At 43.6% G+C, this 26,119-nt stretch overlaps 1 protein-coding gene across 1 annotated transcript in view; it reads left to right on the forward strand.

Annotated features, from left to right (window-relative positions):
• Positions 1 to 26,119, forward strand: part of LOC126471603 (glutamate decarboxylase) — a 278,613-nt gene that overhangs the window by 208,266 nt on the left and 44,228 nt on the right. Inside the window, exon 7 of the mRNA XM_050099840.1 lies at positions 6,657 to 6,724. Coding sequence (XP_049955797.1) covers positions 6,657 to 6,724 — 68 coding nt within the window. The remainder of the gene's footprint in view (positions 1 to 6,656; positions 6,725 to 26,119) is intronic.

Genomic DNA, 26,119 nt, shown 5'->3' on the forward strand with positions numbered 1-26,119 from the left:
CTTATTGCAGAAGACAATGAAAAAAATAAATCAGTGCCAAAGAATAAATACTAGAAATGGAGGAGACACTTATCTGAATTGAGGCAGCCGCGTGAATATGAAGAACCTATAAACTGTAAAATACAAAACTATCGAAAGTAATAGAAATAAAAAAAGAAGACTGGATTCACACAAAGTAATAGTACCTGCTTTTTTCACTCTTTTTCCTGTGTTGTCGTAATACGAGTATTCTGATGGTAAATGCATAACAAAAAAGTAAGAAAAAGTAATAGTGAGAGGTACTGACTGTAAGAAAATTTTAACACACGACCAGAAATGAAAGTGATACTAACTGTGCAGGGTTACTGTATAATCGGTTAAAGGTAGTTAAATTGATGTATAAAATAGGCGTTGTTGAAGAAAAGCCATATCGTAACATGTTCTGGAATAAAGTGCAGCGTTAGTATGAATCTTCGCGTAGTTTTCGAAGTCTGTACAAGTATTCACAATAGGTCATTGTCGAAAAGCCTAATTGGAACTAAACTATAATTTTTAGAGGGGTATATGTGTGCAGAAGAGTTTAAACAATAAAAAATTAGAACAGATCCACTATACAGTGTGCTAAATGTGTATTACAAGCAGTAAGCGTACGTAATGTTCCGTACCAATAATGAATTTAGAAAAATAACAATACTCTGAAGTTATAACTAATGTACACCACATATCTGTTGAGACTGGTGTTAAAAGAAGCATGGAGTAATCAGTTTCATGAAACAAGAAAATTAGGCAATTATCATAGAAAGTATTAGCGCTTTTGTCAGTACAGATGCTAATTCAACTGCTTTGCTCAGTACAGTAAGTGTTTCATTTTCTTAAGCGAGTCCTCCATTCAGTAGCAGGTTAATGTAGGATCTCACCCACTCGTCTCGTATACGGTGCCTAAGGAATGCAGCGTTCTCGGAATGCTATACAACAATTCAAGCAAGTAATATTAGTAGTTTTATTTCTATACAGCAGAATGACAATACTTAACTTGTATTTACAAAGCTGTCGCAAACGAAGGGTGACATGCAACCAAATTAGAGTTCATGCAAGTTTTACACACATCGCTGATAAATAATGTCCGTGATACTGAGTCTGAGTTAGACAATGGACTCGCATTCGGGAGGACGACGGTTCAATCTCGCGTCCGGCCATCCTGATTTAGGTTTTCCGTGATTTCCCTAAATCGCTCTAGGCAAATGCCAGGGTGGTTCCTTTCAAAGGGCACGGCCGACTTCCTTCCCTCATCCGATGAGACCGATGACCTTGCTGTCTGGTCTCCTTCGCCAAAACAACCCAACTCAACTGAGTCTGATCTGAGCGGCCGAGGCTGGCAGGAGCGGCACTTCTATTCAATTCCGTTTGAGGGCGCTCCTGTCGTGGTGCTTTCCTATTCTGAGCTCCATTGGCCGAAATCGTTTCACCGTCTTCTCTGGTCTTCCGTTCTTCATCTTCGTTCTGGCGCTTGTGGTTACGCCAGAAAATCCCCCCCCCCCCCCCCCTCACAAAGCGACGGACCGTCGTCGTGTATGGAGTGCGACCACGGCAGGGGGTGCAGGAGTGTGGGCGCAACGTCGGGCCGGAAGCTGTGGCTGCAGGGGACGTCAAGCTTCCGGCCGTACCTCGCCAACTTGCCTGCGCTCTTGCGGAGACGTGCCCCGGAAAACGACCAGGATGATACGCGTCCACCTCGTGCTGCCATGAACCAGATGAAGAAGGCGGCGACTGCTGCGATGTGGACGGGTCCAGCTCCATCGGTAGGACGAGAGGAGGCGGAGGAAGCGAAGGCTCCATCTCCATGGGGCCGTCCCGTGGTGTCGTGATGACACCCTCTGACGGCTGCTGTGGTCGCGCTGCCCTCTGGACCCGTGAATCTGGGGAAGAGAGACTGAAAGATCATCGTGTACATGACAGAGGTGAAGTTGATTTTGATAGCGGCGCTGCTAGCCCTCTTGACCTGAAACAAAATACATGCAAGCGCTAAGTCGACGGACGATCTCGCCTCGCGCCCATCGTCTGCTGCCGCTTAAAACCTTGTAAAAGACAATATCATGCAGCGCGAAGCGATACTGGCGGCCTTCCTGCGGCGCCGGATGCTGAGGAGGGTGGGGCAGGTGGAGGAGTGTCCGATGGCGGCGACCGTGAAGCAGTTCCGCCAGTGATCGTCCATCTCGTGGGTGTGATCGATATGAAGCGGGAAACAGTTGCAGTGCTTGATCCCTGGTGTGTGAGGAGCGAAGTTTGGCCATCTGCTGCTTAAATGTTCTGGCAAAACGTTTCGCTTCGCCGTTTGACTGGAGGGAACGGCGCACTAGTTAGATACTGTATGCCATTGCGTTCACAGAATGTTTCAAATTCATTTGACTTGAACTGAGGGCCATTGTCTGACACTATTACTTCAGGTAAGCCATCTAAGCAAAAAATCAGTGACCACACCTGAATTTTGCTACGTGACGTCGTCGAGCTCACTGGCACCGCAAAAGGAAACTTGCTATTTGAGTCCACCACAATCAATCAACGGGTGTTCCAAACAGGTCCCGCAAAGAGTATGTGCACACGTTGCTATGGCGACTGCGACTTCGGCCAAGCTGAGAATTTTTGTGGCGGAGCGGACTGATTTTCCGCACAGGCGTGACACTGTGACGTCATCTGTTGTATTTGGGCGTCCATACCCTGCCACGTACAGTGTCGACACGCTAACTGTTTCGTACCAACAATCCCCCAGTGTGCTTGGTGAAGTAACTGCAACATTTCTTTTTGCAAAACTTTAGGGATCAACACACGTGACTGGCCACTGTCATTCTGAACAAGAACCACACCTTTCCGTACAGCTAGGCTATGCCGACGGGCAAAATATCGGCGCACTACAGAGTTCTTTATGCTATTCAGTGCGTGAGGCCGAGATGTGCGAATGTACATGAGCAAAATGTTCAAATCTGGATCTGCTTCCGTGGCATGTGCAATTTTCATATAGTTCAGTGGAAAAGACAGAAACAATTCAGAATCCTGAGCATCGATGTAACAACAAGATGCAGCAGAAGCATCAAAGTCTGTATCAGGGCCGATCGGAAGACGTGAAAGTGTGTCCGCATTACCATGTTGAGTTGTAGGATGATACACAATCTCGTACTGGTATTGAGACAACAACAAAGCCCATCTTTACAATTTTTGAGCAGTTCATACAGGAACCAGTAACTTCGGATGAAACAAGGACTGCAAAGGCTTGTGATTCGCTACTAAGTAGAATTATCTGCCATACAAATAGTGGTGGAATTTGGTGACACCGTACACAATAGCCAAAGCCTCTTTTTCAATTTGTGTATAGTTAGTTACACTGAGCTTCGAACAACTCTTTTGATGCGGGAGCAGTAGGTCTGTCTTTATCACCAATTTTGTGCGAAAGCACTGCACCGATTCCATAAGAGGAAGCGTCAGCTTGCAATACAACAGGTTTCTCTGGGTCAAAGTGAACTAAGCGTCGATCACTGAGCAATGCCTCTTTAAGTTTTTGAAAAGCTTCTTGGCACTCATGTGTCCAAACAAAGGGGACATTCTTGTTTCTTGCGACGCAAGCGATGCACTGGAGCTGCGATTTGTGCTGCATTCGGTATGAACCGAATATAAATAGTTCATTTTCCCTAATACTGACTGCAATTCTGTGACATTGCGATGGGCTGGAAAGTTTCGTATGGCAAACAAATGCGACTGAAGAGGATTTACACCATGACTGTTTATGACGTGACCAAGATACTGCAACTCATATTTCTTTAGTCCTGCATCAGATAACACACGAAACAAAGCACGTAAATTTTCAATATGTTCTTCTGGTGTATGACCTGCTACTACAATATCGTCAAAATAGTTTGAACAGTTTATCACTTGTGCAGTCAGCTGTTCCAAATACCGTTGGAAAATGGCGGATGCGGAAGCACTGCCAAACGGCAAACGCAAATATTTAAGCAAGCGCAAATGAGTATTTACTACACATACTTTGAGATTTTTCATCTAGTGTTATTTGAAGATACACGTTGCGCAAATCAATTTTTGAAAAATAGCGTCCAGCACCTAATTTGTCCATTAGATACTCTGGGCGTGGCAATGGATAAGTACCAATGACAGTTTGGGGGTTGACCGTAGACTTAAAGTCAACACAGAGTCGAATATGACCTGAAGGTTTGGGGAGCAAAACCAGTGGACTTGCCCATTGACTAGCTGATATAGGCGCAATAACTCCGTTTCTTGCAATTCTTTAAGTTCAGCAGCGAATTTGTCCTTTAATGCAATGGGAACAGTTCTGGCTCGGCAAAACTTCGGCCAAGCATTTTCTTTCAGCGTAATATATGCAAAAGAATTGTTAGTTTTGCCTAAACCTTCAGAAAAGAGTTACGAGAATTCCTTTAGCAAGCTAGCTACACTGTTTTTTGCATTTAATGCAGACACTAACAACACGTTGGCCTGAATGTTAAAGCCGAACAAATCAAAAGAATCAAGACCAAATATGTTCTCACACTCACATGATTGTGGCACTGTAAAAGTCACTGTTCGCGTATACGAGCGATACATGGCACGCAAAGTACTGTACATGTTGAGAACGGGAATGTCTTGTCCATTATAAGCCGTCAGTTGCGTGCAAGTTTTAGACAGGTGTTGGGAGCCTAACAGTTCATATGTGTGACGATTGAGCAATGTGACAGAGGCACCCGTGTCCAACTGAAATTTCACACGTTTTCCACAAATAAGGAAATGAACAAAAAGTTTCTTTGACTGACGTATCACTGACGAAACGGCACGCTTGCTAGGTGCAGACTTGGAATATACTGCGTTAATGACATGGGCCTTGTGACGAGATTTTTATGAGTGGGCCAAATTCTTATGTGTGTCCCGTTGCAAATATACAGAATGCACGTGTCTTTTCCTGCCACAAGTGTAACACTGAGCTTGTCGGGAGGGGCAGTCGTGGCGTTTGTGCCGAGGCTTAATTCTGTTCGCCTGTGTAGCTGCTTGTTTAGCGAACTGCTTGTACGTCGTGGAAGGTTGTTTACTTGGCGTGGCTAGCGCACGCCGCCGCTGCAGAATGAGGCCATCGCAGCTAAGGGACCAAAAATAGCTGGCTGCTCAAAGGTATGAGCCGACAAGACACCAGAATCGTACTGATCTGAGATTCGCACTACTTGCTGAAATGATGGATCGGACTGTTTCAAAATTTGTTCTCTGACTTTGACATCAGGTACATTGTACACGATCGCATCACGCAATGTAACATCTGAATATAAAGCACCACAAGCACATTTGAATTTGCATTTCCCTGTCATACCTTGCAAATATGCTATCCACTCACGATAAGTGTGTTCTGACCGTTTTTTGCAATTGAAGAATTGATACCTAGCTGCTACCACATACACTTGTTGGTTATAATAGTTTGTTAGTGAGTCTATAACACTGTCATACGCAAGTGGTGTTAGGAAAGAATTTTCGAATTAATCTTAACACTGCACTGCCTACTGTGGATAACAGATAAGAAAGTTTCACAGTACTTTGTATTTTGTGAGCTAGCAAATGTGACTCGAACTGTCCTAATCACTCCAGCCTTTCCTCTTACTGGTCACAAAACTGTCGAAAAGGTGGTATAGCAGCCGTAGTAGGCGGTGCTTGTTTTGTTGGGTGCGTAGCATTTGCCAGTAGCTGCTGCACGGTGTTGAGTAGTGCAGAAATCTGCTGCGTCTGAAACAGAAACATTTGCGTTAGCTGTGTGGCATCTAACGGAGCAGGGGGCAGTACAGGAGTCTGATGCTGAACAGGAGCGGCACTTACATTCACTTCGGTTCGAGGGCGCTCCCGTCGTGGTGCGGTCCTATTCCGCACACCATTGGCCGACGTCGTTTCACCGCCTTCTTTGGTCTTCCATTCTTCATCTTTATTACGGCGCTTGTTGTTACGCCAGAACAGTTACTACCCGGAGTTAATGTTTAAGATAAATTAAAACTGACTGCCGTTTTCCACTACTACATAACAATAGAACATTAACTAATACTGCAAATCTGCTGTATAGTATGTCTTTTTGCCACATTTATGAGCATTTTATGCTATCCAGCTTGCTTTTTCATGTCGATGAGAAAAATTATCAACTGCTACAATAGGTCACATCAACTCCTGCAAAGCAGAGACAACGGTAATCAATCGAAAGACTCAAAAAATTGTATGCGTTTGGCCAAAGTTCCAGATTACATTAACATACTTGCATTATAAGTACTAACTTTCTTAAAAGCATTAGTTGTTAGATATTTGAAGATATGGGTCAGACCATGAGTTAAACAGTATGTATGTTAGTGAGCATCACGTTCTACGACAATTTGTACACCTAATCCTACATGTACATCACCAGGTAAAATGTAAAACAAATATTATTTCTGGATGCAGACTGGCTAGAAGCACTTTATTATCTCTGTCAGTAGTCTAAATCAACTATTAGTGTAAAAACAGATGTACTTTTAGATTTTTCTTCCATAAAAATGCTAACGATCAACCAGATAATGTCGCTGTTTCAGCAGATTATTTTGCATTGTTATAGAAGATGTGCGTGCTATGTTTCATTAAAACACACCAGCTTCATCGTTATTTTTTTTCTTTTTTTGCAGGCGGCGTGGGGAGGAGGCTTGCTGATGTCTAGAAAATACCGCCATCCGAGATTCACAGGTGTCGAGCGGTGAGTGCTCATATTGGCAACTTATAGAATATTGCCCCATTAAATTATTATTCACTTTTCGATAAGGATCTCAGCTGGAATACGGATGTCCTAAATTGTCAATAGGCGTAAATACATTTAATACTTTGAAAAAAATCACAATGACGCTCACGTTTAACCTAAGCTGCCGACTGACGTAAATATCTCTAATACTATCGAAATGAAGTGTTCATGACGCGCAGATTATTTAGTTTAATGCAGGTATACTTGTGTTTCCGTGGCGTCACTGATAATCAACCATATATATGTGGCAACACCGCGATAAATGCATGCTTGAACATAAATGTAGATACTAGCCAAGCCTATAGATTGCGCTATTGTATTTGGCCACGAACGGCCACTGCGCAATGTCCTCTATGCCTTGCAAGCGTCGGTCGTGGTTAGAACAATGTTCTGTGTAGTTGTGAGTGCATTATGTCGGAGCTAAGTGAATTCGAACTTAGGCATACTGTTTGTCTCGTATGGTAGGTGGTTCCATAACCTCCGTAGCCGATGAGTTTGGTATTCCAAGAGGCACCGCATCAGATTTAGCGAAAAAACATCATCCGCTAAGACGCTACGAAGACGAACGTGTGTGTTAAATGAATTTTACAGGTCACTTAAGAGGATTGTGACAAAAACTAAGAGGAAGACAGCTGTAAAAGTTATTGCAGAATTGAATGTCACAGTCGCGAACTCTGTCAGCATCAAAACAATACGAAGGGGGCTCTCTAAGCTGGGGACTGCAGGACAAACTGAAATTCAAAAACCACTCGTCAGTGATGTAAATGTTCGTAACAGAAAACGTGGTGCCGAAGCCTTTAAACCTGGACTATGGAGCAAAGGACGAAAGGAATTTCGTCAGCCGGCCGCGGTGGCCGAGCGGTTCTAGGCGCTTCAGCCCGGAACCGCGCGACTGCTACGGTCGCAGGTTCGAATCCTGCCTCAGTCATGGATGTGTTTGATGTCCTTAGGTTAGTTAGGTTTAAGTGGTTCTAAGTTCTAGTGGACTGATGACCTCAGATGTTAAGTCGCATAGTGCTCAGAGCCATTTCTTTTAATTTGGTCAGATACGTATTGTTGCACACTGTTTTCAGCTTCTGGCCGAGTTTACGACCAAAGAGTGAAACATGGCGGCGCTTCGGTGATGATTTAGACAGCCATGTCGTGGTATTCCATGGGTCCTATGGTCACTCTGCAAACTCGCATTACTACCAAGGAGTATGTCACTATTCTTTGTAATCAGATCCATCCCATGGTGCACTGTTTGTTCCCCAGTGTTCCAAGACGACATGGCGTCTGCTGACACAGAGCGCATCGTGCAGGACTTGTTTTGTAGGCATGAGGATGGATCTTTGCATCTCCCCTGCCTACCACAGTGATCAGATCTCAATATTATTGAGACTTTATGGTCTACTTTGGAGAGAAGTGTGCGTGATCGCCAACCACTTCCAGCCTCGTTACCTGAACTTGCCACTATTTCGCAGGAGGAATGATAGAAGATCCCCTTGAAAATCATACAATATCATTATTCATCCATTCCGAGACGACTGGAAGCTGCTCTGAATGCCAACGTTTTTCGTACACAGTATTAAGCATTCTAGTGTGGTGGGCATTTGGTTTTTCCATATTTTTGTGCACCCCCTATAGCTCAGGCAAACATCATTCGTCTCCTTCACTTTGCAGCAGAGTGTGAGCTGATATGAAACTTCCTGGCAGATTACAGCTGTGTGCAGGACCGAGACTCGAGCGCGGGACCTTTGCCTTTTGCGGGCAAGTGCTCTACCGTCTGAGCTACCCAAGCACGACTCACGCCCCGTCCTCACAGCTTTACTTCTGCCAGTATCTCGTCTCCTACCTTCCGAACTTCACAGAAGCTCTCTTGCGAATCTTGTAGAACTAGCACTCCTGGAAGAAAAGAAATTGCGGAGACATGGCTTAGCCACAGCCTGGGGGATGTTTCCAGAATGAAATTTTCACTCTGCAGCGGAGTGTGCGCTGATACGAAACTTCCTGGCAGATTAAAACCGTGTGCCGGACTGAGAACCGAACTCGGGGCCTCTGCCTTCCGCGGGCAATGAAGTTCCATCATTCATCTCACTTTTTTTTGCATTTCGACACAGGTCTCTGGAGTTTCCAAAAAAATACCCATAGATTTCTTCTAACGGAATTCTTTTAAAAGCACAATTCAGTTAGTAGAAGAAGTATAAATCTGAAAACAGCGCATTGATGGTTAAGTTGTACTTTGAACTATAGCTTTTCTTCACAGTACTTTGATAAGCTATTTTTTTATTAGAAGGCGCTGAATAAATCCTCCATAGTGTCATAGGTGTGATATCCACTAAGTTTGAATCCTGTTTCTAATTTTCAAGTTTTTCAAAAATGGCTCAAATGGCTCTAAGCACTACGGGACTTAACATCTGAAGTCATCAGTCCCCTAGACTTAGAAATGCTTAAACCTAACTAACCTAAGGACAACATACACAACCATGCCCGAGGCAGGATTCGAACCTGCGACCGCAGCAGCATCCTGGTTCCGGACTGAAGCGCCTAGAACCGCTCGGCCACAGTGGCCGGCTTCAAGTTTTTAACTTTGTTTTACATACACAGTTGGTCACGAAAATTGCAACATCGTGAAGGATAGAATGTAGTAAAATAATGGTTATTATATTATAATATATACAGAAAGAATACATGGTTAAATTTGTAGGTAACTTGGGGATATACTGGGTGCAAAATCTAGTACGCAGAGCTGACACATCTAGCAGCAATAGTGACTCTAACCCGGTTGGCCATTGTATCGCACAGAGCTTGGATGACATATGGATACGTCATTGCATGCTCCTTCATTTCTGTGTTTGAGTTCATAAGTCGTAGCGGCTGGTAAATGTTTGTGTGTGTCAGTAATTAGGCACCTATGACCATATGTTTTCAGTGAGTGAGAGATTCACAAAACATGCTGGGCAGTGCAACAGTCAAACAACCTCTGTATCGAGATAGATCAGGACTGCATGGGCACATATAGTATTGAGTTACCCTGTTAAAGGATAACGTCACAGAGACCTCGAAAGTAACAGCGTCTGTCCAAATTACCAGCCGAGAGAACTACAGGTGGTCTTATTGTCTGCCCACTGGCACTCTTATACCTTTACACCAGGTGTTGGGCATGTACGACGATTACGAATGGAGCCTGGCTACGTTTGTTCTCCTTCAAGCCTCCACACACGGATACACCCATCGTGATGCTGCGTGCAGAATTGGGACTCGTGTGAAAAGATGCATGGTGCCACTGCTGTGTCCAGTGTTGTCGTTGGTGCACCACTGTCGACACATCTCTCCCTACTGCCACATTGAGGGAAGTGCAACAGTGTTCGCCGTGCTAATAGACCATGGTGCTGCAGATGTTGTCGCGCTGCCCATGTGGATAGTGGTTTGCAAACAAGTCCACTTACTGACTCAGTATACATGACACGACTGTAGGATCCTGTGTGGCCAAAACGGTATGTGCGTCCTCTCGTGCGCTAGTTGTTCAAATGGCTCTGAGCACTATGGGACTTAACATCTACGGTCATCAGTCCCCTAGAACTTAGAACTACTTAAACCTAACTAACCTAAGGACGTCACATAACACCCAGTCATCACGAGGCAGAGAAAGTCCCTGACCCCGCCGGGAATCGAACCCGGGAACCCGGGCGTGGGAAGCGAGAACGCTACCGCACGACCACGAGCTGCGGGCTGCGCTAGTCGTGTGTGGTCGCTTAAATCCTGCGTGGCGTGTAGTATGGCCCTCCTAAACATATCGTTTCCGTATTCTCGTGACATTCATGAGATCCTGACCAATGCGAACATTGATATTGGGGAACAAAAAACCGCGAGATTGATGCCTCACGGCCTTGTCACTGTCGAAACCCAACACGCGCTGGTAGACGCCTTTACTTCTTACACGAGGCGGCGGAGCGGAAATAGTAATTATTTGCATATGCAAGAATTTAGTACGCTTCATCCCAATTTGACGTATTTTCCATGGCGTTTTCGCGCTGTTGCAATTTTATTGGCCATTAGTATATATGGACGAAAACCCGATACATATACTAGCGTGCAAAACATAAGAACGAAAGTAACGTTCGCATGATATGTCACTGCCAATTTATTTAGCCCTACGAAACTGTTACCAAACATAGAAAGACTTGTTGTGGTAAAGTACAGAAGATAACTGGAAGAAATACGCAAGAAGATAAACAGAAATGACACTTTTATTCAAAGATTTTCGATGCGATCGCGAACTGTCGTCCATTAAAATGAAGTCAGCACCGTATGTATCCCTGAAAACCCGTATATAGGGGCCGCGCGTGGTAGCCGAGCGGTCTCAGGCGTCTTGTCACGGTCCGCGCGGCTTCCCCCATCGGAGGTTCGAGTCCTCCCTCGGGCATGGGTGTGTGTGTCGTCCTTTGCTAAGTTAGTTTAAGTTAGATTAAGTAGTGTGTAAGCTTAGGGACCCATGACGTCTGCAGTTTGGTCCCATAAGACCTTACCACAAAAAAAGGCGCATATAGGGAATGAATACAGTGTCACAATAACGTTGAGCGGTGAATGTGCCGTGTTCGAAGATTGGGAAGTCAGTACGCCCGTGCAACACTATGCCTCCCCACATCATATAACCTGGACCACTGAAACGATCATGTTTGACAAGGCTTGACCTACAAGGTGGGAACACAGAGGTGCGAACATGTAATGCACCCAGCAACTTTGTCGAACATGATCGTTTTGGTGGTCCACGTGTTAGGATGTGGCTGAGGCATAATGCTGCATGGGCGTACTGACCTTCAAATCTTTGAACACCGTACACTCAACAGTCAGCGTTATTGTGACGCTGTACTGCTTCCCAAAGCGCTGCTTTTCACGGGGGCAGTTTTTAGGATTCCATACCTCAGTCAGTAAAAACGAAACCTTTATAGGATCATTTTGTTGGGCGCCAATCTCTCCGTCTGTTAAGGCCCCTTTTCTCAGGAACGGCTGAGGTATCAAGATGAAACTTATGTCAAATACGAAGCTCCACGGTACCTTGGTGGTGCAAAAAATTTGAGCTTCCAAGTCAACGCGATCAAAAGATGCGGCTATTTATGTCACAGATTTAGATACTCGCAAACTCACTCATCAAAAACTATAAATGAACTATCTATATACATAATTAAGTTTGTCGGAATCCTCAGGGCGCGAGACTCACTCACTCTAGTCCGGTTTTTATGGATGACAATGCGCGACCGCATCGAAGAGCGCAGGTGGACAATCTCTTGCAACGAGAGGATATCCGGCGAACAGACTGGATTGCCAGTTTCCCTGACTTAAACCCCATCGAGTATGTGTAAGATGCGTCGAGCAGAAGTATTGCAGCACGTGCACATGCACCGCCGACCATTCATTCGCGCTGGTGGAGGAACGGAAAGTCCTACCATAATAACTCCTTACAGCCTCGTGGCCAGCATGGGAGCCCGTTGCAGAGTATGCACTGTCGGCCGTGGTGATCACACGCCCTATTAAGAGCCGTGCCCCTCTTATGTAATGTCCAGGGAACCATAATAAATCTCAGCGACTTCAGTGCAATTACTGTCTTTAAATAAACCATTAGTGTGCGCCAACCCTCATTGCTTATTTCTTTCAGTTACCTTCTGTAGTATACTGTAGCAATTCTGTCTATGTATCGAGGTTTGTTACTTGGCAGTAAGTTACTTTCGTCCTTAAGTTTTCCGCACCAATGTATAATAAGCAAGAAGAAACTATTGTTTCCGGGTAGTTAGTTACAATTTTCACCATAGTTAGAACCTAGATCGGGCATTACACAGAAAGGTAACAACTAGGTCTACCTCCTTAAGGGGAGGTTTACTATCTTTTGGTTCAAAAAATCGATTTTTTTAAACTGCATTTTTGGATCCGTAAAAGTGTTTAGAATCCACCTCTGAAGCGGTTTTTCCGAATACGGAACGGAAATGTTTGTTATTCGCGGTTGAACAAAAAAATGCACCTGCCCGAAATCGGCCTTTTTCACGGACCGGTTTTTTTTCGGGAATTTCCACTTTGCAGCCGCTAAAAATTATTCTATGTGCTTGCCCATGACTAAAACTGATAAAGTGATCAAGTAGCTTACGACGTACTGCGGCTTGGCAATGCGAGGTCATTCCAGTTCGGTGTAACAGATGAAGAAGACAATTTGGGCAACGTATTTCCACAAGTGTTTGACGGATGACCACCCACAACACCAAAATTGTCCGGCTGGGGAAACTACTTGGCGCAAGTGGCGCATTGTAGAGGCTACCGGACATCTGGACGAATATCAACACGACCAGCCGCTCTCCAAAGAAGTTCAAAAACTCATTCATCCGATATACGAAGCCCTTTCGTAAGAAGAGCTATTGTACCGGTGCTTGGGACGAAACACACAAAATTCAAATGAAAGTTTGAACGCGTGTGTTTGGAAGTTAGCTCCCAAGCATTTGCATTCTGGTGCGAAGACTGTGGAGATTGCGACTTTCCTGGCAGTGAGCAGACCCAAGGCAGGGTATTCAGCAATTCTGAAGACCATGACAACAATGGACGTCACCCTGAGACTATATTCGACGCAGTTCGCCAGGCATTCGGACGACCACCTGATTCAAGCGGCCGCAAACCGCTTGTCACCGGCCGTACGAGCGGCTCTGGAGCAGCGCATAATGGATCACATCGAACAGAACGCCCTCTATGAGGAAGAGGAAGGACTAGTTTATGGGCCCGGAATAGCAGATTGAACGTAAGTTGCATAATATTGCATTTATATGTAGTCAAAACTTCAAACGCGTTTCTCTCGAAAGGATTTTTTTTATCGCGCGGTATGGTAACTCCCAATCTACTGAACTGATTGGCATGATTCTTTGTTTCCGACGAAGCTAACTAAGTTGTCAAGGAATTGTACCACTTTTATTCCGATCCATCAAGTATAAATATTTTTACTTGGCCGACGAAGTCGAAAAATCGATGAAAAAACGCTATTTTTTTCAAATGGTCGCCATTTTGTTTACTATGGTCCAAATAACTTAAGCGGGGTACAACTCCTAAAGAATTTTATATACTTCACCTACGTCAACTCAATTTCGATTTCAGACGAGCCGGCTGACCTGTCACATACCGCGTGTGGAGGTCTACATCGAAATTTTGTTTGGTTCCGACGGCACTTCCGCCTTTGCTCTTCGACATTTCCAATCGAAAAATTTCCAGTTTTTAGAGGAAATATCAATAAACATTTTGACCGAATTTGAAATTGATATCTATAACACATGCCGAGAAAAAAAATTCTCAAAGAACATTCTTTTTTGGGGCCAAAGATAGTAAACGTCCCCTTAATTTACTGAGTATCAGACACTCGTATTCAAGACTAGCGAGATTCCAATCAACGTCCAGCCAACATGATCTAGATTTGTGATATTTATCAGAATAGCTATAAGTTAACGCTCAGATAGTTTTTGTTTGAAGACGACCAAAGCCTATACAAAAAAGTGAGCTACCGCTGCACTGTCGGCACGTGAAGCATTAACCTAGCGCCCTTTGAACGTAGAGACCACGTGATTCGGAGACTGCGCTCGTGATGGGCAGAGAACGCGCGCTCAGGTGCGGGCTGGGTCTGTGAATCAGCGTAGCTGGCAATGAGGGCGGCACCCGCAGCCTGTGATTAACGGCGGCATTAAAATTCAATTAGAGGGGCGCGACGCGCGTCGCCGCCAGCTGCCGCCTGCTCGCCCAGCTGCGATAAGCCGTCTCTCTGCCTTACCAGCTTAATCCCTCTGGCTATATACCGTATGTACAGAAGAAAACTAATGAACGTCCCGAACATCACACGTTGAGTCCTTTTCATTGTCAGTCAAAATTTCACGAAAAAGGAGGACTACTGAAGTGCTATAAATATTGTCAAACTCTGCGAAACCTTCCATGGCAGCATACAGCGACAGGCTGTGTGACGTATAATTTTATATAGTATATAGATTTTCGGTGCCTACAGTGTCACGTCTTTCAGTGTCACACAAACTTTTATTTTTAAAGGGGATCACTTAAGACTATTTCCATGAGTTCGCCCCTCAAATTTCTCCCTCATTTCACAAAATTGTCGTCTGATGTAGTACAATCTGAAAAAATAAATTCCTTTTAAAGCACAGTTTCGTATATAATTTATATTCAAAACCTTACACCTGTGTCACAGAACAAATCCTACATCGAGAATACTTTACACAAGTTTAAGGGAAGAAATGCTTCCGATAATTATTACAGTATTTAAAGAACATCAAAATGTGAACAGGCTGAAATGAACAAACAGTACATGTCACTATGTTAATCAATTCAACTGTAAAAATCTAAGGAGCATATTATTAGCAAAATGAGAATATGCAAAAGTGAAATGCAAAAATGAGCACTTCTCAATTGGGAGTAAATCAAAACAATCAGAATGGCTGAAAGAGAGCACAATAACATGAGCCATAAACGAATAAGAGCTAAGCAACTAAGCCAATAAGAGAATAGGCAAAAATGAGATGCCAACAAAATGAGAGCTGGCCGAACTCCGTCGGCACTTATATTGTTATATACGGTTGCGCTCGTGGCGGCACCTCGCGGCCCGTACGCAAGTTGTGCATTTGCTGTCGCAGGTCGACCCTTAATCTATGATGTTACAGCTGTCACGCTCTTCGAATTTTCTTCGTCTCTACTGTGGTTGGCCATGCACGCTAATTATGTTACTTGAACCGTATGAAATCAGGTGATAAATACATGTTATGAGTCAACAAGTATTCCACAGAATTCTATATTTGGGACCACCTTAGAAAAAGGACGAAATTTTCCAAAATACGAAAGTCACATGGCTAGTCACAGTTTCGTATCTCATTATAGTGTTTATTTTACCTTAGTAGCAACTGCAAGTAAATTTTCTTAAGTATAAATTATTAATACGAGCTTTGATAGTAGCTTTATTCACGACCGAGAGGGATTGCTCAATTCTTAAGAAATTAGACTCATATTCGGGAGGAACAGGTTTCAAATTTCGGTACAACGATCCTAATTTGGGTTTTCCGTTGCACCCCTGAATCAGTTAAGGGGTGCGAAAAGGTTCATTTGGAAACGCCACGGTGGATTCCTTCTCCCACTATATCCAAATCAGCACCTTACCCTTTTCATCCCCGAGACACAAGGAAAAATATCTTACTCCTACTTTGCGGTTGCGGTGAAACAGTATTATATAAATTAAAGCGTCTACCTGATTATGCATTCATCGTACTATGATCAAAGCCCAGTCACCTTCACATAGTAAATGTCTAAATGTCATTGCACTCATAAACGTAAACAGGACTGAAAAGTCGAGTTTCGGTTTCGTAGTCAAGTAGACACTACTTCGAGCGTGACACTATATTGGGTGAAAGCTCGCGAAGACTGAACATATCTTTCTTTATAACAATGAATTTTCTGATATGTACTTTATTCTAGCTCCATTTAATAGACATATAAACAAGAGCATCACATCGACCACTTTCTAACATGGCTGTAAACATGCCCTTGTTTCTTTTAAATTAATTTATTACTTCCAATTTAGACACGTCGTTTTGCCAATTAACGAATACCGTACTACCCATTAGGAAATAAAATATTGTAAATCGTTAACAAAATAAGAGCCTTATATTAACTGAGATATTATAGTCGACATCAACCAATACCTCGTGTATCTTCCTTATGAGGCCGACTCTGCGGCCGAATTATAATCAGTCCCGTAGCTGAATTGCAAAGTCTTTTGCAGAGCGCAATGTTTATTTCAGTTTCACTATGGCTGTGATATGACAATCAACGAGTGTCAGCGATGTCCAGAAATCTAGAAATAAGACGTAGTATTTTTACTATTACGGGAGATGAAACAACTGTTGCCTCGAGAATTCCAAAATTACTGATCGGCGAGTATTGGAAATTAGGTAGCGTGGTTATTTTCTGCAGATGTCTTCTGTTAAGAGAATTTCCTTAGGAATTCCCAGAAAAACTGGGCTAGCAGATGTCCAGTTGTTGCAACCAACCAAGTGTAGCGGCTTAACGAGTCCTGGAAGCTTTACCACGATAACATGTAGCCTGAATAACATGCTTGCCATAGAATGTGAAGTTTCCCACAGTTGCAAAAGACTCACAGTCGGGAGAAACAGAACAAGGGCATGGGTGGGGTGCGGCACCAGGATGGTGCTTTCAAAGATTTACAGAGAAGGCTAACATAAACACCAGCCCTAGAAGATTAACAATAATTCCAAGGCAGCCATTCGGCTGGTTGTATGTTGGGAGTGAGAAGTGGTGGGTGGTTGGAGGAAGAGGTAAAAAGTAGCAGGTGACGCGAGGGAGACTTGGACTTGAGATGGAAGGTGGCAGTGGCCTTTAGTGATCGGTAGTGGCAAGAAAAGTTAGATGGTGTGGAATAAGCGCTGAACCAGTACAGGACGGCCCCACAAGCAGCCATCCGGCCGACACAAAGTAAGAAGGTGAACCATTTCCTCTGTATTGGAGGACTGTGGATACTCAGCCATTCTGGCGTAATGAATTAGAAATGAGTAGCATATTTTTGGATAGCGGACTGGACATGGTAGGAGCACTTTTTCATCCACGAGACTGTAAAACACATCTGTTCTACTGCATGGTCTTTGCCTTCCATATTCTGGGTAGAGATAGTATGGAGTAAAACAAGAAAAAAAGTCCAGTAAACATGTGCTCTAAAATGCATACCTTAAAAGCTATGAGCACTTGTTCAGGAGAAGAGACGTGTTTCACAGTAGTGAAGATGAATAAGCGCTCATGGGCCTTCCAGTGTGCATTTTAGCACACATGTTTACTGGAAATCATTTCTTGGTTTGGTCCATACTGTCCCATCCCAAAATAAAAGCTTGCAGTAGAGGAGATGTGTTTTACAACATGGAAAATGAAGAAGTGCTCATAGCCCCTAAAGTATGCACTTTAAAGCCCATGTTTAGTAGACTTCCTTTCTTCTTGTTATTGAGGAATCAATTGCTGAAGTTTTGCCGTTGATTTTTGGAACACCTTCCATACGTGTCCAGTGGTGCGGTAGCCTTAGTAAGTGAGGCGGAAACTGTATTATAGTTCGCTAATTGAGTTCGGATTCCAGTTAACTAAAAGTGAATGAATGTTGTTTTGTAGTTATATTTCTATTCAAGTATTTCCTCCCCAGTAGTCTGTACGTAATGTAGGTTACGTTAAGGTTTTTACTACGGCCGAGATTTTGTAATTCATATTTTTTTCGTGTTTTACCGATCCAATGAGCAAACTACAGATCTTACAGAAAAAGTAGTCAAAGATCCTAAGAAACTTTCGTAAGTTTAGTTTAAAGTCCTCCTGTCACTGAGTTTATAATGTGAAGTTTGTAACGTAAAGTTTAGAGGGAGTCACACACCACTAGGATAATTTTTGTGCTTTAATGTGTCTTAAGTGAAGGCCGCAGACCAGAAAGTGTACGAGGAAAAATTGTACAGACGCATAACAATAAGTTGTCCTTTTAATTTCGAAGACAAACAGTGACAAACAGTGGAACTATTTCTTAATATAAAGCTGTATTTATTTAGAAAGTGACAAATTTATTAAGTGTAAGGATTTAACCAGAGATTCCGAAGGAATGCACGAAGGATTTGTATTTTATTACACTACTGGCCATTAAAATTGCCACACCGAGAAGAAATGCAGATGATAAATGGGTATTCATTGGACAAATATATTATACTATAACTGATATGTGATTAGATTTTCACGCAATTTGGGTGCATAGATCCTGAGAAATCAGTACCCAGAATAACCACCTCTGGCCGTAATAACGGCCTTGATACGCCTGGGCATTGAGTCAAACAGAGCTTGGATGGCGTGTACAGGTACAGCTGTCCATGCAGCGTCAACACGATACAACAGTTCATTTAGAGTAGTGACTGGCGTATTGTGACGAGCCAGTTGCTCGGCCACCATTGACCAGATGTTTTCAACTGGTGAGAGATCTGGAGAATGTGCTGGCCAGGGCAGCAGTCAAACATTTTCTGTATCCAGAAAGGCCCGTACGGGACCTGCAACATTCTTTCTTGCATTATCCTGCTGAAATGTAGGGTTTCGCAGGGATCGAATGAAAGGTAGAGCCACGGGTCGTAACACATCTGAAACGTAACGTCCACTGTTCAAAGTGCCGTCACTGCGAGCAAGAGGTGACCGAGACGTGTAGCCAATGGCAACCCATACCATCTCGTCGGGTGATACGCCAGTAAGGCAATGACGAATACACGCTTCCAGTGTGCGTTCACCGCGATGTCGCCAAACACGGATGCAACCATCATGAAGCTGTAAACAGAACTTGGATTCATCCGAAAAAATGACGTTTTGCCATTCGTACATCCAGGGTCGTCGTTGAGTACACCATCGCAGGCGCTCCTGTCTGTGATGCAGCGTCAAGGGTAACAGCAGCCATGGTCTCCGAGCTGATAGTCCATGCTGCTGTAAACGTCGTCGAACTGTTCGTGCAGATGGTCGTTGTCTTGCAAACGTTCCCATCTGTTGACTCAGGGATCGAGACGTGGCTGCACGATCCGTTACAGCCATGCGGATAAGATGCCTGTCATCTCGACTGCTAGTGATACGAGGCCGTTGGGATCCAGCACGGCGTTCCGTATTACCCTCCTGAACCCACCGATTCCATATTCTGCTAACAGTCATTGGATCTCGACTAACGCGAGCAGCAATGTCGCGATACGATAAACCGCAACCGCGATAGGCTACAATCCGACCTTTATCAAAGTCGGAAACGTGATGGTACGCATTTCTCCTCCTTACACGAGGCATCACAACAACGTTTCACCAGGCAACGCCGGTCAACTGCTGTTTGTGTATGAGAAATCGGTTGGAAACTTTCCTCATGTCAGCACGTTGTAGGTGTCGCCACCAGCGCCAACCTTGTGTGAATGTTCTGAAAATCTATCATTTGCATATCACAGCTTCTTCTTCCTGTCGGTTAAATTTCGCGTTTGTAGCACGTCATCTTCGTGGTGTAGCAATTTTAATGGCCAGTAGTGTATTTCATCTAACGTTTTAACGTCAGCTAGAGAATATTAAATAACGCATTTTCACTTATGCGTACCTCTACTTTGAGTGTACTACAACTAGGATTTTATTGTGAGTCTGCAGTAGCATCGTTTAATTATTAATGAGGAGAAAGAAGCCGAGATGGTGAGAAGTGCCCGCGGCTGCGGGTGACTGCTGTTGATAAATGAGTGTGTAATTAGCCCCATACGCAATTAGTGCAGCAGCCGGCGGCCGGCGGCCTGCGACCCTGTTCCATTATTGTAATCCGCGGTTACACTTCACTGGCGCTGAATGAAACGGGAGAGCGAGGGTAGGGCTGCGCGCCGACCCTCCGTCAGAATCACGGCCGCACCCTCGTGGCCCCTGCACTTAACTCGTACCGACACGTATACGCACACTTCCGGCCCTCATCGTCCTCCAATTTGCCGAAAACTAGCATACTATTGGCTACTTTCCACGTACTTATTTGATGCAGTCGCGTCTCATTTTCCACATGAACGATTCACTTTGGCTTATTACCTAGATGCTACACTTCCGGCATCAGCCGGCGCAGAGTTGTGTACCGAATACAGTCTCTGTTCGTTATCCCACAACTTGATAAATACTCTCACTGTCAACTGTATGAGAAACAGCCACACCACACACACCTCATAGATAAATCACGCTAATACCGTATAACATGGCCGATAACTTTAATAGAGGTATCAACTTGGCGAGGAAGGGAGTACACAAGTTTTTCTTTTATTTCATATATGCCGTACACAGCTGATGCCACTCATTGATGTTGACATCTCATGTCGCTACCATACTGCGGGGATGTTGCGCGCTAAATTTCACCTGTTATTCCAAACAGACCTAAAATTTTCTGTTGGATAAAAATCGGGTGATTTAGTGGGCCAGTCGAGGTGCTAGGAACCTATCCATATAGCCCTGTGAACACAGTTATTGTCACCTTAACAGCTGGGTGTGTCCACTGCATTATCATCACGAATGTGTAGAAAAAAGGGCAACACTTGGTCATCGAGAAAGATGATATGCTGACTGCAGTACAATTTTACTGCCGCCAACTTACATTTCGCGGAAAGACCACAAAGATAAGATAAGAGAGATTAGGGCTCGTATAGAGGCATATAGGCAGCCATTTTTCCCTCGTTCTGTTTGGGAGTGGAACAGGGAGAGAAGATGCTAGTTGTGGTACGAGGTACCCTCCGCCATGCACCGTATGGTGGATTGCGGAGTATGTATGTAGATGTAGATGTCGATCCTGGTCCATGTTCACAGTATTTTGAATGAGAATGGCAAAATCATGACACGAAAACACCCCCAAAATATCACAGAACAACCTCCGGGCTGAACTACACGCCTCACAGATTGCTGGTTAAGCGCTTCATTGTGCTGTCGGTGTTCTCGACGCCTTTCAAGAGGCCATTGCCACTCGTCGGACCACTTAGCTATTGTCCCCTTTCTGCGTTGTCTGGCCCATTGAAAACGTGCATCTTTATGTGCCGTTGTAACCAACAGCCTTTTACAAGGTACCTGACTCCGTATGGCCAATTCATGGAGCTCCCTTCACACTGTTCGCTCTGAAACTGATTGAAGTGGACTTGCATCCACTATGAGCAGAAATTCCTGTCGGGTTTGAAACCTGTTGCCATTGACAAGGTGTGACGCTCGTCTCCGAACCTTATCGACTAGGATCTTTTTATGACCATTGTTCTTAGTCGTGTTAAATGCCTACGAGTGGCACACCATTCCTTGTAAGAGGTTGTACTATCCTCAAAGAAACACCGACAAATCGTGTATTTTCATTCGCAGTGTGGCTATGGTATGTCCATATACAGTAGCTCATTTTTGCATTTCTGCCAAGTCTCCACGTCAATTCATCGTTCTGCGCTGATTCCGTACAACCGACCGGCACATAAACACCAGCTTACTGCCATTACTACACACGTCAACAATGGGGGGCGCATGGCCGACTGATGCGAGTTCTGCAGAATTTACAGCGCTCCAAAGCGATCGGTGTGCTCCTTTAGAGGGATAACTAACATTTTGTCCGGTGAGCTTCCTTAGTAGCGTGCAACACGTAGTTTCGCCATGATGACTGTATGTACTCCAAAAAGGATTACATGGTGGAAATGTTTATGGCACAGTATTACTTCTGCAAAAACTACTCGCCAAAAATAGCACTCTTCTCCCAAATTTTTTGCAATATTTTATAACCTGCTCTGCACCATTCTCAGTATTCGTATATATCGTAGAAATGTGCGTGACTGTGAATAGCCATTCCTGTAACCTTTCAAACAAATGTTACCAGTCAGTTACTCGCTAACTTCCACAGTCCTCTGAGATGCAACAGCACCCTTTTCAGGGAACAAACATAAAATTTGACAGTAACGTAGTCACGATTTCCTGAATATAATTAACCATTTCTGTTAAGATTAAGAGCGGATTTCACTACAATATCATAGTAACGGCTAGAAAAGTACCTGCCGTGCTGTTTTGGGAATGGCCCATCATGCTTAGAACGTCCTTTAACAAATGTGATCCTCTCTGAATGAGAATCATTTACACTTGCTGTGAATTTCACTAAGTATTGTTTTTCATTTTCTTATGGTTCACTCTGTACTGCCTCTACCTCAAGGCCCCACAGTCTCGTAAGTGGTCTACTGTAAAAAATGGCCAGTTTGATAAGAACCTTAGTGCCCACTGTGGTGGTAAATTTACGCGCCTCTGGTTACAACAAATCTTTCTTTGGGTTATGTCACAATACTGAAGTCTCATTTAAGTATGCAACTACAAGACAGCAATTTAATATATGAACGAATGGCAACCGACTTTTTTTGCGTATCCTAGTACAATCAGTTTACCATAACTGTTTGTTCACAGCTGAATGTACCTATGTCGTTACCACGAGAGCGAATTGTAGCATTTCGTTGTTTACTGCTCTAAATTTTTGAAGTAAAATGTACTTCGCGTTACATGATTTTTCCGGCATATGGTACATTATGTTATTACCGTTTCGTGTCATACACATTATGAGGGTGAATCCTGATACCTGATTCTGTAGTGTTCTTGTCGACGTATGTACTGTTTTACAGCACCACAGAATGAAACGTTTAGACCTCACGTATACCAGTACTGTCAAAAATAGCAGCTACTGTTAAAAATATTAAATCGGTGATGAATCCCTCCTGAAAATATAAGTGTCATGACTGAAAGTCACTAATATAAAATATATAACATATCCACGTGTCTGTGAAAGGTAATATAGCTCTCTTTTCTCGAATTTGTACGTGCGATTAAACGCCTCACAACTCATCACATTTTTTCGCCACGTACACTGGAATACGTAGACAGTAGAGTTATGACTAACAAATACTGTATGTATGTACCAATAACTATATAATTTTGGAACCCAAGCCACAATGCACTGCAGCTTTCCAGACTCTTATAACCACAATGGCGTCCAGTCGAAGGTTCAAAATATCCAGTGTCTGTAGCTCTTTAGGAATGTCTAGTTATTTTTACAAGGGCTTAGCTCCTGCTCTACGCTACCCACAGGCTAAGATAGTCCTTCATGAACTACAGTCACACACACACACCAATAGTTTCAGTCTGTATAAAAAAGACGTGTGTCATTTAAAACAAGTGACTTTCAACCATAAATAAAAGTAGAACATTGTACAGCTATGGACAGAATTACATATTAGTACTGTTTATTTTACGTACGCTTAAAGACAATGAAGTATCAGCAACCATTGCTTTTTTCTCTAGAAATTAAAGCAGTAGAAATAGCAATATGATTGAATAATTAATTACTTACTAATACGAGAGCCGAATATCGAGCTTAGGCATTTAAATGTGGTCACAAGACCAAAAGAATCGGCAATGTATCTAGTGATCACTGTGATCTATCTCAGCTGGAGTGAATCGGATATCTTAACATTAGACTGAACTTTACCAAGCTAAACTAAGCACATGGAAATGCGTCTAGCATCAGTCAATACATCAAGAAACTTTACAGATGATTCAGTTATGACAGAGGATGACTAACTTTCGTTTGTGACCTTAAAATCATTATCTTCTGCGCAAGTGTGATATTTCGCAATATGATGCAGATATTGGAAATGAGAATAGAATCACTCACCTCCAATGTGATGTAGGCATTGGAAATGAGAACAGAATTAATCATCTCATTTTTGCCTTTCTTCTTGTAACTTGCTCAACACACACACTACGAATTGCATAGCATACGAAAAACAATTTACATGAATAAGCTTACACTTTGAAGAATAAGATAAATGAGTGACATACGTTAACACCTTACGAAGCCATAGTTTTTTTTCCTCTGTCTGTCTAGCGTTAAGAATTTGCGCATTTATAGCATCATAATGCAAAAAATAACCTTCGCCTACCTACCTAAGAAAGTTGCTCCTCGATTCTTATTTTTCTTTTGGTCGGAACTGTCAGGTTAATAACGACGAGGAACTTCTCTACGTTTCTGCGATTTCTTCTTCGCACTTTTTCTTTCCCATCCCCCTTCCCCAACACCCACCGCACACCCCACCCCCTCCCCACCCCCGTTTGGAAATTAGATATAGTTATAACGATGAGCTGTGGGAAAATCCACGGATGGGAAATCTTAAAAATCTAATATATTTGGATAAATTATGAAATATTCGACCAGCTTCTGAAATGTCCTGAATGCCGGAAAAAACGCTCGGCGATTGTATGCAGGAAGGACGGGAAGAGAGATCAGCCGAGGTGAAATACAGTGAAAGTGTAGCACTCTTATCTGGAAGACTGCGGACCAAAGTCAGCAACACACGAATGAAATGACATTTGTTTCAAGTCTTTCGCAGCGAATGCAACATGGACGGCGTGAGACGTTCCATTGATAGGAGAATTCAGTAGTGTAATAACTTCTCTCAACCATTCACATAATTATTCCCGTCCATCGTCCTACAGCTGTCCAATTTGCATGAAATTCTACACTGAGGAGCCAAAGAAACTGGTACACCTGCCTAATATCGTGTAGGGCCCCCGCCAGTTCGCAGAAGTACCGCAACACGACGTGGCATGGACTCGACTAGTCTGAAGTAGTGCTGGAATGAAGTGATACCAAGAATCTTGCAGGGCTGTCCATAAATCTGTAAGAGTACGAGTGGCTAGAGATCTCTTCTGAACAGCACGTTGCAAGGCATTACACATATGCTAAATAATGTTCGTCTCTGGATAGTTTGGTGGCCAGCGAAAATGTTTAAACTCAGAAGAATGTTTCTGGAGCAACTCTGTAGCAATTCTGGACTTGTGGGTTGTCTCATAGTTCTGCTGGAATTGCCCAAGTCCGTCGGAATGCACAATGGACATGAATGTATGCAGGTGATCAGACAGGATGCTTACGTACGTGTCACCTGTCAGAGTCATATCTAGACGTATCAGACGTCCCATATCACTCCAACTGCACACGCCCCACATTATTACAGAGCCTCCACCAGCTTAAACAGTCCCCTGCTGACATACAGGTCCACGGATTTATGAGGTTGTCCCCATACTCGTAAACGTCTATCCGCTCGATGCAATTTGAAACGATACTCGTCCGACCAGGAAATATGTTTTCAGCCATTAATAGTCCAGTGTCGGCGTTGACGGGCCCAGAGGCGTAAAGCTTTTGTCGAGCAGTCATCAAGGGTACACGAGTGGCCTTCAGCTCCGAAAGACCGTATCGTTGTTGTTTCGTTGAAACGTTCGCACATTGACACTTGTTGATGGCCCAACATTGATATCTGCAGCAATTTGCCGAAGGATTGCACCTCTGTCACGCTCAACGATTCTCTTCAGTCGTCGTTGGTCCTGTTCTTGCAGGATCTTTTTCCGGCTGCAGCGATGTCGGAGATTTGAAATTTTGCCGGATTCCTGATATTGACGGTGCACTAGTGGAATAGTCATACGGGAAATCCCCACTTCATTGCTACTTCGGAAATGCTGTGTCCCACCGCTCGTGAGCCGACTACAACACTACGTTCAAACTCACTTAAACCTTGATAACCTGCAATTGTAGTAGCAGTAACCGATGTAACGACTGTGCCAAACACTTGTCTTATTTAGGCGTAGCCGACCGCAGCACCACATTCTGCCTGTTTACATACCTCTGTATTTGAATACGCATGCCTTCATCAGTTTATTTGGCACTTCAGTTTATGTGGCATCATGACATGTTCATTTCTGGTATAAATCAATTACATCGTCGGCGGTTAAACATTCAACACTAGT

Source organism: Schistocerca serialis, chromosome 3 (assembly GCF_023864345.2).
Source record: "Schistocerca serialis cubense isolate TAMUIC-IGC-003099 chromosome 3, iqSchSeri2.2, whole genome shotgun sequence".
In the NCBI taxonomy this organism is placed as follows: Eukaryota; Metazoa; Arthropoda; class Insecta; order Orthoptera; family Acrididae; genus Schistocerca; species Schistocerca serialis.